Source organism: Musa acuminata, chromosome BXJ2-2 (assembly GCF_036884655.1).
Source record: "Musa acuminata AAA Group cultivar baxijiao chromosome BXJ2-2, Cavendish_Baxijiao_AAA, whole genome shotgun sequence".
Taxonomy (NCBI): domain Eukaryota; kingdom Viridiplantae; phylum Streptophyta; class Magnoliopsida; order Zingiberales; family Musaceae; genus Musa; species Musa acuminata.
Genome location: NC_088339.1, coordinates 21,705,591 through 21,719,219, shown reverse-complemented (window position 1 = coordinate 21,719,219; position 13,629 = coordinate 21,705,591). Strand labels below are relative to the sequence as shown.

The following is a 13,629-nucleotide window of genomic DNA, read 5'->3' as shown; positions in this document are numbered from 1 at the left end:
ACAAATTCCAATTGTTCTCGCCAAGGATGCACCCCCCCCTTCCCCATAAGTTTCTTTTGCAGCATAACCATCGAAAGCTACGAGGGCCCCTCTGGAACTGTGTCTAGCAGAAGAATAGCAAAGCTACAAGATCTTTCTAGTCCAAGGTTACAACTGGAGTTTACTTTTTCTGAATCACTGATGACACGACACATTCACTCAGATTTAGACAGCACCATATACTTGAACATCAGAAGAAAATGATGACACTAGTTTCTTCCCTCAATCATTCACCTAATGTAGAAGTCATATTACAACTGTAAAACTCAATTATGCAGTTGTCTATAATTAAATTCACAAGTTGAATACATCGAAATATGATTTCAGCTTCTGAAAATAAATTGCACGATGATCAAATAGATGTTTAAGACTGTAGTACAATGAGCAGTACCCTTTACTGAGATTTAGGAAAATGCTGAGGTAAAGAAGTGGACACACAATCGAACACTTGAAACAAAGAAGCCATCTCTGGCTTCTGCATTTACCTCTCCCATCAAACCATATTACAACTAGAAGATGGCTGACATAGCAGTTTCCAGCTTAAATACATGTCTTCTTCGCTTGTATCATGGAGGAAGCTGATGTTACTCGGTGGTGAAGGAAGCCATGGCATGACAGAAGAGAGAGAGCCTGATCAGGTTCTTATCTGATCTGGAAATGTTTGTATGCAGGATTTCCAGGGAGGTCAGCCTCCCTGCAGCGGTTTGATCCTTCTGGCTGCGTGTCGGTAGAGCTCTTCCTGCGCCGCTCATTGTGGCCAGCCAGGCGCCTGCGGCAGCTCCTCTTGGAGTCGTCAAACTCTGCTAGCTCATGGAACCTGCACACAGCACACACAAGGACTAAAGCTCAGTATATCCGTGCACAAAAATTACGTCCTTTGCAAGGATTCATATGTCAAGACATGGTTGTCAACGAAGGTTCATGTAAAACATACTAGAGGAAACTAGTAGCCGAAAAGCACAGATTGGTACTCTGATTTCATGTGCTTATGGATTGTTGTACAATTCTGATGAAGCATGTTTATTTTGATTCAGGATACTCCTCGGCAGCCAAATAATTGAAAGATCCAAATCATTAACGTAGAATTCTGAATGACAGATCCGTGTTAAAAAGCAAAGATAGTATAATCCAGTAGAAAGATTCATAAACAGAGAGAAGAGTTGCAGCTTGCAATTGGAAATAATATCTCAAAGCTTCCACCTTTTCCTTATTTTATAGCTTGCAATTGTAGCTACTCTATCCCTAATGTTGCAGTTCTTGAAAGTTCTCTTACCTGCTGCATTGCTGGCAGAACCTTTGGCGGAGGCCGGCGACCACGACGACGGCAGCCTTGGAGTGGGCCTCGCAGACCTTGTGCCGGCGGTGGTAACGTTTGGCCTCGCGGAGGTCTGCGGCGCAATCGTCAACCTGGCAGCAGGGCTGCGACGCTCCGCCACCGCCGCCTCCGGCGTCAGGCCCCGTCCGTGCAGCCGCTGAGGAAGAGAAGCTTACCCGTCGCTTCTTGTCCTCCTCCATCACCTCCTCGTCCTCGCCCAGAGTGGCCACCTGAGTCGGAGACAGCGCGGCCTCCTTCATCGCCTTCTCTCGTTGGCTGTTCCTTGACGCGGGATCGATCGGCGTCCTCCGGTACTCCATGAGAGGGAGGGAGGATGAGGAGGAAGAGTTTGTGGAATTGTTGGGGGAGAAGGCTCTGGACGAGGGGGGTGCAAAGGTGAGAGAGGGAAGGGGCGGAAGGATGGGGTCCATAGCAGCTGAACCAACCACAATTTCTTTCCGGCAAAATTTATTGATTAATTATATATTTATTTTACTGAATATAAGTTTCATGCATCTAATTAATTCTAATTAATCATTGCCTGCTTGTTTATGATCAAATCGTGAAATGATCGTCAAAATATTTTTATTTATTTCATCATAAAAAATACATCAATCTAATATATATATATATATATATATATATATATATATATATTATCATCACTCTCAGTATCTCAATCATAAAATATGAAAAATAATTATTTATTAATCACTCGTTTCAACCAAGGAAACGCCCATGATGGGCCGGGCCGGGTGGCCCATATTATAGAAACGTACCAACGGGCCAAGCCACATTAGACCTCACTATGGCTTTCGCCGTCCATCTCTTCGTTCCAATCGAATCTCCAAGCAGCACTGTCGCTTGTGTGCCACAAATCCGTTCTCACATCCGCGGAACAGCGGCGGCCTCAAGCCCCAGAAAAGGGTGTCTAAAACCCTCCCAGTCCGGAGTACTCTCGGTATGGCGCTGACGGTCCCGATTTGCCGGTTGTGCTGGGTATCACCGGCGCCAACTCCGTCGAGAGACCCCGGTGAGAGGTGGAGTTTCCTAGTCGGCCAACCCCTCAAGACCTCGTTTCCCAGTGCCGTCCCAGGTGTGGAGCTTCACTTTGGAATGGAAACTGTCTTATTGGTTGCCGTTAAACACACGCACAACTAATAGAATACCCTGAAATTCCTCCAGGCATGGAAGAGCCTAGAGGGTAAGGGTTAAGGAAGCCACAAGTTTGTAGTTAGGAATAGTGTTCATCTTGAGGTGTGAGTGAATCCAATGACCTAAGGAACCCAAGATTCTGTGTCACATTAAGTTTATCTCGTATTTCATTATTATGCTTTAGAAGTTCTTGCAGTTATTAGTGTCACCTCTACAATTGACCATTCTGTTTAGCGAAAAAATGCAAGTCTTCCTGAGTTGACCTTCTAGTTTTGACTTGATTATGTCTTTGTCAATTATCTCGAAATTTAACTTTTATTTGAAGTTAAATATGGCTTGTATTGAAATATATTGGCAAGTGAACATTTCTTTTCTCGTGATTATACTTTTTAGAGATCATTTTTATCTTGTTAAGGATAATCTTTTTCTTGCAAATTATCCAAAATTTTCTCTTATTAGGAAAAGAAATTTTCCAAAGGTCATGTGTCATTGTATCAAGAAAGTTGTCAGGATTGGAGGAGGCTATGCGAATTCGGAGGTATGCATATGCAATGTTACATTCAAGAGGAATTTAGCATGCCATGAGAACTTGAGAAATAGTACTCTGTTTTCTTTCATCCACATGGATATATTGTCCTATTGCAACTCTTTGGTGTTGTTGCTCTTCATAATGTTTTTTGTTTAGTCATTCAAATAATCAAGGGCAAGATCTTTTTTTGGTGATCATCAGCTAGCTTAAAGTTAGGTAGTGATATTTTATAGATAAAATCTCAGAATCATGAATGGGATTGTAATTTGAAAAATGTATTCTTGCTGTCACAAGTTTGCTTAAAGGCCAAGTCAACAAAATACTATGGAGATGATGAAATCATAGCATTTCTATCCTGCTTTTCTATTGTTTTAATCATTGGCAAGCAAAAAGGTGACCGGTAATCTGCTTAAATACCATGATAAAAAATTCCGATTGGGTTACTAGTAATCTTAAAAGCTTAAGCTATTAGGAAATGACCCAATATATTTATAAGCTTTGACAAATCTGAAGGTCTGTTAAGTCATTGTTGTTTGACCAGAAACAAAGGTTTGACTTTTTACTAGTTGTCTACATAAGTAATGAAAGCACAATAGCAGGAAATCATAGAGCCTCCTCAAGACTGAAAAGGTGGGATATATAGCATCTACTGGCTAGAGCTGCTGGAAATTGTCCTCAACCTTGCAAGCTTCAAAGGCTTTGATTTTAATTGGTAAGCTAATGACATTTTGTCTAGGTAAGGTTAAACATTAGATCAAGTTAGTTAAAGTTCATAACTTGATACTGAAGGTGAATCTTTAAGTTGGTGAAAGGGCAAAAAAAGGAAAACAAGAGAGGGGAAACAGCTTATACATAGTCACATGCTGGGAAACTATATCATGTCTGTTGAGTGTGTATCAATGTGTTATGGACAGTGTTTGTTTAGTATGCTCATTACAGTATGGTGTTACTGTCATGCTCCAGCCAAGCTTTTTGCACACCATACAAGTATGTACTGTTTCCAGCATGACTAACATGGAAAGGTTGAGTATTACCTAAAAGGCTAAAACCTTTCAACCATATTATTTTGGCAATCCCAAGTTCACATGATGGGCCTTGTAGTATGTAAAGGTCCAGACTGATCACTCAAGAAATTGTATGTGATGATTCTAACAACCAATATAATAATATATAGATATAATTACATGCACACTTAGTGTAGGATGAACAAGATGCATTCTTTGAAATTAATTGTGGTTGTGGTTCACATGAATTCATTTGGAATCTGATTTATTTTAGAATTAATGATGATCTGCTGTTGTAATGCTTACTTTCAGAATTTAGAAAGAAGTATCACTTATCTGGAAATGACATACGAGATGATGTTATTAACTAAATTTCTTAATTACTTGAAGAGCACGGGAGCTTCAAAGTTCAGTAAAAGTAAGAAAGAGGCCACCATTAAGACGTGGAAAGGTCTCTGGAAAGCTTTTAGTGCCAGACCACATTCCAAGACCTCCATATGTGGATTCAGGCTTGTTGCCAGAATTATCTAGCGAGCATCAAGTACATAATGATGAGGGTATTGCTTACATGAGAGCTGCCTGTGAGCTTGCTGCACATGTTCTGGACTATGCAGGAATATTGGTTAGAGTAAGAACCTATCTTTTTAATTTATGGTAAAAGCAGTAAGAACATTCTTCTTCTTCTTCTTCTTGCACCTCATGGCGGTCTAATTATCAAAATTACTGCTTTTTTGATGCATGATACTGTTTCTCTTCTTGTTCTCCTTAGAGCAGTCTTAATTATGAAAACTACTGCTTTTTTTATGCATGATATTGTTTCTCTTGCAACATCTGCATGTGCATATCTGTTATTTATGAACAGCACACTTGGTCATGCTTAAACTTTTCACCAAAGAAAATACTTCTTAATTAATCTAGAAAGAGTTTTTTTTTTCCTTTTCCAAAGAATACTATATTCATCAATATAACTTATTAACATTGGATTGGTACCTATATTTGTCAGCCATCTGTAACTACAAATGAAATTGATAAAGCAGTGCACAAGATGATTATTGATGCTGGGGCTTATCCTTCCCCACTTGGATATGGTGGATTTCCTAAGAGCGTGTGCACATCAGTCAATGAATGCATGTGCCATGGAATACCTGATTCCCGCCAACTGCAGGTTTTATGATGTCATTTTTCATCTTTTTTTTTACATTACCTTCCTATAGGATTGCTATTTGTCTCTGTGAGCTAATGGTATCTGTCTTTTGCAGGATGGAGACATAATAAACATTGATGTGACTGTTTATTTGAATGTATGTTATTCAACTTCTTTTGACTGTCTTATTTTTTACTTGAATCCAGAAGAAAATATTATTCCTTGTGGCATATTAAGACTTGTATGTTGCCTTATGCTATAATGTCTAGTTCTCTGCTTGAAACTTGAGGTTGCCTCATATAAAGACTTATATATTGCCTTATGTTTAATATCTAGTTCTTTAGTTAAAGTATGTTGCCTCATACTTTAACATCAATGTGCTTTTTTAAATATGGTGGGTTTTTTTGGTAATAAGGTATAGAGGAGCATTTTTTTTCACTAAAAGATGGACAAGTTTAACATAAAGAGGAATGAGAATATATACTATAATGTTAGTAGTAGTAGTCATTTGCTAGATATGGAAAAAAACAGAGTAGGTTGGTAGTCAACAGAAAAATCTCTTTGATTTATGCTTAATTACAATGACTGCACATGATTTTCATTCCAGGGTTACCATGGGGACACATCAAAAACATTTCTGTGTGGAAATGTGAATGAACCAACAAAGCGCCTTGTAAAGGTAATTTGTGGATGTATTATGCTAGTTTTGTTTCTATGTATTGCCCTTTAAGATCTCATATGGTTTTTTTCAGTGTCGATATGTGTTTCAAGTGATGTTGTAGACGATGCATAATGAAGGAAATAGTGGTAATTTACATTTGTTAAATTATTTTTTTGAGCTAAATAGCAAACATGAAACACCTTTCCTTTTTGGAGATTTTAGTGATAAATGGATCTTTATTTTGTGGGTATTCTTAGTATAACAAGGGGACAACATAATTGCACTTTCATGAATTGGCTGGCTCTTCATTACTTAGTTTGCTAAAACTTGACTTGAAACACATATATTGAAGTGTGCTTTATTATCTTTGGACAGTGAATTCACAACTTGGAAATTTTGAGTTATTTACTTTCAAATTGTTGCTTGAACAATTCCAAGCTTGTCAAATATTGATCACAATCCAAGACCTTAGTCCAATCTTGATTTTGCTCTTGGCCTTCATCATATTGTTATGTGAACCTTGATTTGAATGCCAAAGATTGCTACTTGTCCTTTGTTTTTTATTTCGTATATGTTTGTTTGTGAAGCATGTGTATAATCAAAATCTTTTGTTCCTTATCAAAGATACTTCTAAGTTCTATCCATTTTCTTGTAATTTTTAAATGCTAGATAAACTCTAGATTGAGAATCAGTCCTTTCAATTAACATGACCAGATAGAATTTGACAACAAAGTAAACGAGGTTGACTAGAAAAGCAGAAAATCATCAGATTACCAAACATAATCTAAATAAGCAAAAACAGTATTGGTGCCAGAAAATTGTCGACATTCATGGAATGAACACTCTGGATAGAGTAAGGCTAAAGCATTTCTTTAGGGAACTTGAAATATGCTGGTATGTTGGCCCAAGATGCTGATTTCTGACACAGCAAGTGGCTTGTAGAACTTCTTATGGACTCATACATGTTAGCAGGAGGAGATTTTTATGATTGTTTGTGCCAAGATTTCAAATAAAGTACTGATATCGGATCATATGGTCCAGAACCAATCAACATTTCTTTATTGCCCTTTTCGGCTGGGTACTGGGTGTTAGGATTGATATACTTCCAGCACGCTGGGTACTATGCCAGTCCAGTAGATTACCAATACTGGTACTTGACCCAAATTTAAAACCTTGGTTTATACTAGGGAACATCAAGCTATAATCTTCTTGTTCCACCTTATAACTCCTTTACCTTCTCTTATTCTATTTTAAGTGCGAGTTTTCACCAAATTGGTTTCCTGGTTGTGAGGTTCTTTAACAAACTTGAATTAAAATGAAATTTAGTATGTAGGGATTTGCTCTCCAAGTTGATGCAGATCTTTTTGCACATCTTCCTGCTCTCGACTGACAGATTGAACTGGTCAAACCTGAGAAAATCATGAAGTCTGCCAGAGAAATGAGTTTCTCCATCTTTTATCATTTTTAGGTTGCATTTTCAATATTTTTATTACTGACTTGTAACTGTAATAGAAAAAGAAGTTTCCAAATTGGAAACTAAGTTTACTTTGGTTTTCTGCTTCTTATAGGTGACTGAAGAATGCCTTGAGAGGGCTATATCTGTCTGCAAGGATGGTGCTAGTTTTAAGAAGATCGGCAAGAGAATAAGGTATTATAATAATCTCACCTGGTAAATTCTTCTTTGAAAAATACAGAGTCAAAAGTTTATGTCAATTTCCAAACTAGATAACAGATCTTCACCATGTATTATCTTTTTTTAAAATGGTCATCCAGCACTTCAATTTAGCAGTATATTTTGACTTGACTTTGACAAATTGGTACTGGGATGATATGAAATAGTCATCCAATATCAGACAATGGTTTTGTGATATAGCTTTAGTTTAGATGGAAAAAGGTGGGCACAAATTATTTTAATGTACAAAAGACAATTGTGCACCTCGAGGCTGAGTTATAAATCTATATACAACTTGTTTAAACATGAAAGGGTTTTGTTTAAATCTGCAATTAGGCTAGGATAAAACTTTATGTGCTTATACAGTTATACCTGTAGGTTATTATGAACCCATTTTTCTTGTGTATAGGAAAGTATCTTTAATTGTGCCTCGAAAAGTTAAACTTCAATTATTGCATGCTATAGTCATTTTACTTCAAAATTTGAGTGATTCAAATATACATCATTCTCGACGAAAGAATTGAAATTACAGTATAAAAATACAGTGATATTTAGTGAAGCAATTAGCCATTAGTTATCTTAGTCTACTGATGGAATACTAATCCTAGAGTTAATTCGCTAAGGAAATGTTTGTTTATCAAAATTGAATTGCAAGTATCAATCTATTGGTAACAAGGATTCTGATGTGAACATCTTAATATGCTAGTGCAAAATGCTGCATACGTTAGTAAGCTCAGGTGGGTGTAGATTGGAAACTGTAAGGTTCTGTTGTCACATCCAGTGAATTCAATGGCAGCTGAACTTTTATCAGATGTGCTGTATCTAGGTGATGATAATATGATTTCAATTTTCAGAAACGTTGGATTTTTTTTTTTGCATCATAACATAAACGAATAACCTTTTGCTATATAATGATTTGTATTTCCTTGCAAATGTCAGTCTTTTGCTTCTTAAGCTTAGCTTCTATTTAATCATAACAATATTTTATTTCCTTTTCTGCACAATATTGTAGTGAGCATGCTGAAAAATATGGCTATGGTGTTGTGGAGCGTTTTGTTGGTCATGGTGTCGGGACGGTATTCCACTCTGAGCCACTCATTTTGCATCATCGTTAGTAAACCTTCACATCTGTTGCCTTACTGTCTCGTCCTTTATATTTTACATTGAAATGTTATTTGAAATGTGATGGCATGAAAAGGTTTTCAAAGACACTATATTTGCAAGTACCATTCTCAATAACTGTGAGATGCTTAGAAGTTTCTATAATGATGGTACTCTTACCTATCCTACTGGAGATTTGGTGTGTGTGTGTTTGTGCGCTATATATATATATATATATATATAATTTCTTTCATTTGCTAGGTCTTTAACATTTTTTTTCTTATTTAGCAGCTGATATCTTGCTTTGACAAGCATCAGAAAGAAATAATCCACTTGTACACATTGCTTCTAGTAACCAGGGTGGGGGGGTTCCTGGCAAGTGGCTTTTTCTGCACAGAAAATGGATGTGCTGATGCAACATTGCCAACAGAATATATATATATATATATATATATATATATATATATATATATATATATATATATATATATATATATATATATATATATATATATATATATATATATATAAAGCAAAAAACGTTAGAAAATTATGAAATATGAAAAATACTTACCTCCTCCAGTGTGATGTCCTCTTCTCCTCCTCCTGGCATTCTTGAGGCTGTTCTCTAGGATTCTTATGGCAAGACTATAGATGCATAAGGCAGGGCAATACTTCATTACATATCAAGCAGAAAAGAAGCAGATGATGATGAGTATTATTGAAGTTCTACCTACTTTTATGTTATCATTTCTTTTATTATGAAATGCATTATGCTTTTACAATGTCTCTTCACAATATTCTTTTGTAATGAACTGTCTCTTAAATTGCTATTATGTGTACACAGGAGAAACCATTAAGATGAAAACTGTAGGATCTCCTTAGTGCTTTGCATAAGGTTTTAGCTTGTCTTAAATGTTTAAACATTCCTCAAATGCTTCTCCTGGGAATACTAATGCCTGACAAAGTTTGAAAATTTTAACAATTTTGTGTTATAGTAGCATTTCTAAATTATTTAAAAATGAACCATGATGACGGATCTATGTATATATTTGCATTATTGTGCAGCTTAATATTTTAGTCCAAATCACTTATTAATATATGCCCTTATCCTGATGGAAATATTTTGTTATTTAGGTAATGACAGATCTGGGTGTATGGTTGAAGGTGAAACATTTACAATTGGTAAGTGTTTTATATTTTATGGTTGTGTTGAGTAATTGACAAATTTAAAATTACATTTGTCAGAATTCAGAAAGTGTGTCTGGTATAAATGCTATCACATCCTTAGGTTTAGAATACATGAAAAATGGTTGAGCTCATCTATTATAAATGGAGTTGATGCTAAAATAGTTGTGGTTGATCCTCTTTTTTTCTTTTGAAGGAATTGCACTACTCTATGCAAGGTCATTGAAACTCTGTTATAGATCTTTGGTAGTTTTTGGATGATATTTTTATGATTTACATTGTAGAATTAACTGTAGGTTAGCTATTGGAAATGACAAATAAAAACTACTTAGTAGGAAGCAAGTATATTGAGTTAAAAGGTAACTGCAGATGAAAACCAGCAATCTGTTATTGTGTATCCCCTGTAAACTGGTCTTTTTTTCCACAGTATTTTGTTGGTCGTAAAAGGATGCAAGTCTTAGTAAGTGTATGTACTCTGTGGGCTTGAATAAGTAGGATCAAATATGTTATGATAGGGTCTGAACATTGAACTAGAACCCTCATATTCAAAACACAGAATGTGGATGAATATTTCATTTGAAGCTAAACCAAATTATATTTCATTTGCTAATTTGACATTTACCATTACTGGTATTTCAGATTGCAGAAAGAACTAGTTACATTCAACAAAATGCATAACCCACATGCCGCATTTTTTCCTCCAAAGCTTCCTAAAAAATAACCCTAGCAGGTCTTTTGAAGATATGAAAAAAAAAATCAAGATTTCATATGTGCAAACTGCAACATAACCATTTAAAGCATGAGAACATTTCTTTGCTTGTGCAATTCTGATGGTTCTATACTCCCAAAAACATAACTTGTTTTGGATCTTCTGTTAACTTAGCTAGTACCTGCTTCCTAGGGAGGTCGTTGTACTCTCTGATGCTAAAATTAAGATATCTCGAAGATAAAGTCCAGATGCATCTCCCAACTTTTAAAGAACCTTCCAAAAATAATTCCCATCTTATCTGACTCACACAAACCTAATATATAGGGCCAATAGGCCATATGAACCCCATGTATGGGTTGTTTGGGTTTGTGAGAGAGCAAGATAGGATGAGAAGCTTTTTTGACATGTGAACTGTGAAGAGGAAAAAGAGAAATTAATGAATAATTAGGTGTAACTTTGTTCGAGTATTTATTGAAGGAAAACCATCGAATATATGCTAAGGAGACCTATGGATGTTGTAGTTAAAAGTGTGTGAGATGATTGGTATATGTGGTATGAGAAGTAGAGGGAGACCAAAAAAACTCTATTATAAACTATAAGTAAATATTTAAGTACACTTATTTAACTAAATATATGACCTTTGTATAAGCTCAATGAATGACAAAAGATACATATGGTCAACCCCAACTATTTGGTATTTGTGGCTTGTTATTGTTGTTGCTATGTGCACACCTGGGTGTAGTAGCTGCACAATTAGCGTTCACTTATACTGTATAAAGGAGGATATTTGTTTGTTTTTTTATGTAGTTCTATCTTTACAGAGCCCATTCTAACCATGGGAAGCATTGAGAGCATCACTTGGGATGATGAATGGACTACCGTTACAGCGGATGGCAGCCGAGCTGCACAGTTTGAGCATACAATTTTGATCACCGGAACTGGTGCTGAGGTTTTGACAAAGTGCTGAGATCATCATATATTTACCCATTCAATGGCTAAATGGTAATCTCTATCTAACCACTTCTCGTTCTCCCTGATCATGCTTTTTGTTCTTAGAGATGTTATCTATGCAAACATAATGGGAACTTGATAGATTTAAATATTTGTTCCCTAAGCCAAATTAGTGTTTCATGGTAGAACCCTATTTTCTTTTTTTGGAACTTCCAGGATATCAATGCTGGCCACATATGTGGTTCGGCATATTGGTCTGAGACCCATCTAAAGTGAGGTAGGAAATTTTATGGCTCATCTCATTTATAGTTGGCTCTCTTTGACCTAAATGTCATAAGATATAATAATGAGTATATCTGTATTAAGGTGGCCCTCAGGCCACGAGCCTTCGGGTTTATAAAAAAGAGTTGTTTTAAGAGGGGAATTGGGGGACACGTCCCCCAAGCAAACACTCCCTTTGGTCATTCCTAAAGTCATTCCCTCCGGTCGAGTTGCTTGCCCGGAGCTAACATAACTCCCTGTTAGTGAGTGAGCTACGGGGTACAGCCCGTAGCTCACTTCACTTTGGTCGTTAAGTTGCTCCTTTATTGACTTTTTCTCAAATTTCACTAGCTCCCTAGGGAGCTAGTGAAATTCTCTGCTTATAGTAAGAAAAGAAAATAAAGAAAAGAAATAAAAAAAAAGAAAGGCGAAGCCACATCTTTTCTAAGCGCGAGTGCTAAGGGGAAGTTTCCCCTTAGCGAACCCCTCTAAGCCGGCTACAATAGACACATGACAGCAACTGGCGTAGCAGGTTTTCAGGAAGTACCTGGAAAGTGAATCGAATAGATGGGAGTGGTCTTCTTACTATTTTCTCTTTCAGTGCCGATAATGTAACACCCAATTTAATTTATAATATGCTTCTTTAGTTCCTCAACAAGTGACAAATGTATCGGGCCCCATCATCTAAGACAATTAACAGAATAAAGTGACAGCCTACTTCTAGTTGAAACATTATGTTTCTATACGGGGATGTTTGATGGTCTTTCGGCTATGCCATAACTAGTACCAAAAGAAAAGGTCCAACTATTGCAAAGGCTTGGGGCTTTATATACTGCTGGCCATTTTGGTTATGAGAAGGCTTGGGTTATATATATACAGACTTTTAGTCATTTTAATTATGAGAGATGTTCATTCTATGTCAGTGAGTGAATTTGCATACTTGGTGGTGTCACTATGAGCCATTGGATTCCACAATGGCAATGGAGTGATCAATCTTTGTTTACGTCGGCGTGATGTATGATGATAAAATAAATTGATAGAAAAACCATCTGCGATGTTCAATCATATTCTTATAGTAGAATGTGTTGTGATGAAAAGTGTTGATAGATCTGAAGTGGTGTATGCAAGCAGAAGCTTGTTGCCTTGTAAAGGTTGTGGTTCTTACATTTCCAACTTACATGGGATCATGTGGCATCATTGAGTAATGATAGTTTGCATTCAACTTATTTGTAGCTATGTATCAGGAAATTATCATGTCTCTTGACAAAACAAAAGACACATCCATCGGGGCCCTCTACCCCACTGTAGTGACCCGATAGAAATCAATCAATACAGTTCTTCCTTCACACCTCTGTCTCTCTCTCTATTATCCTCACTGTTCAACTTATTCTCTTTCTATCGTCCTCTCACCGCCCTAACATTTATTTGTGTACCGATCCTTATCATTCATGTTATAGCCTCTCTCTCTCTCTCTCTCTCTCTCTCTCACTCTCTTGGTCACCCGACAGTTCTTCTCACACTGGCGCACACTGTCATGCAGAATCCAACTCGAAGGAGACCGCTGCTCCTCCTATCGGGTCCCAACAGTAAAGAGGACGCCCCACTTCACATGGACAATCAATCTTATTGTTCTCAACTCTTCTGGTCCTCACGTGTACCTCGCATGACATAACCATATTTCAGTGTATTATTTCAACAAATAATGATAATGAAAATGTTTTTGACATGATCTTCGAAAAGATTTCATTTTTAATAAATAGTTGGCATGGTGTATTAAATGAATTTCACATTACGAGCGAAAATAATTAACTATATCATAACCATAACTAATATAGGTTAGTTTGGTAAAGAAATATATAAGATACATAAAACACACACAACATTTTAAAGGGGAATATTA

The 13,629-nt window shown here is 36.6% G+C and overlaps 2 protein-coding genes across 5 annotated transcripts; one reads left to right on the top strand and one right to left on the bottom strand.

The window, feature by feature from the left end:
* Positions 1–345: 345 nt before the first annotated feature.
* Positions 346–1,810, bottom strand: LOC103970636 (squamosa promoter-binding protein 1). Its single transcript, XM_009384500.3, has 2 exons — positions 1,313–1,810; positions 346–856 (listed from the first exon to the last, which is right to left on the bottom strand). The coding sequence occupies exons 1-2, from the start codon at positions 1,783–1,785 to the stop codon at positions 682–684; spliced, it is 648 nt and encodes a 215-aa protein (XP_009382775.3). The 5' UTR covers positions 1,786–1,810; the 3' UTR covers positions 346–681.
* A 378-nt stretch (positions 1,811–2,188) lies between these two features.
* On the top strand, positions 2,189–11,637 carry LOC135605336 (methionine aminopeptidase 1B, chloroplastic-like). Of its 4 annotated transcripts, none has more exons than XM_065095315.1 (10): positions 2,189–2,450; positions 2,969–3,047; positions 4,433–4,670; positions 5,046–5,207; positions 5,302–5,343; positions 5,794–5,865; positions 7,416–7,495; positions 8,532–8,595; positions 9,758–9,805; positions 11,325–11,637. In XM_065095315.1, exons 1-10 carry the CDS (start codon positions 2,318–2,320, stop codon positions 11,364–11,366), a joined length of 960 nt encoding a protein of 319 aa, XP_064951387.1. In that variant the 5' UTR covers positions 2,189–2,317; the 3' UTR covers positions 11,367–11,637. The 4 variants fall into 4 exon arrangements, with proteins under 4 accessions (XP_064951387.1, XP_064951388.1, XP_064951386.1 ...); XM_065095316.1 differs by having other exon boundaries at positions 11,339–11,491; XM_065095314.1 differs by having other exon boundaries at positions 8,532–8,629; positions 11,325–11,491.
* The last annotated feature ends 1,992 nt before the right edge of the window (positions 11,638–13,629 follow it).

What these genes read in the sequence shown, in the direction of transcription:
- LOC103970636 (XM_009384500.3), bottom strand. Translation starts at nt 1,785, where the DNA reads ATGGACCCCATCCTTCCGCCCCTTCCCTCTCTCACCTTTGCACCCCCC. An exon ending in TTCTGCCAGCAATGCAGCAG is followed by an intron (nt 857 to 1,312) that starts GTAAGAGAACTT and finishes TGCTGTGTGCAG; the next exon opens with GTTCCATGAGCTAGCAGAGT.
- LOC135605336 (XM_065095313.1), top strand. Translation starts at nt 2,318, where the DNA reads ATGGCGCTGACGGTCCCGATTTGCCGGTTGTGCTGGGTATCACCGGCG. An exon ending in GTTTCCCAGTGCCGTCCCAG is followed by an intron (nt 2,451 to 2,968) that starts GTGTGGAGCTTC and finishes TTCTCTTATTAG; the next exon opens with GAAAAGAAATTTTCCAAAGG. An exon ending in ATGTGACTGTTTATTTGAAT is followed by an intron (nt 5,344 to 5,793) that starts GTATGTTATTCA and finishes TTTTCATTCCAG; the next exon opens with GGTTACCATGGGGACACATC.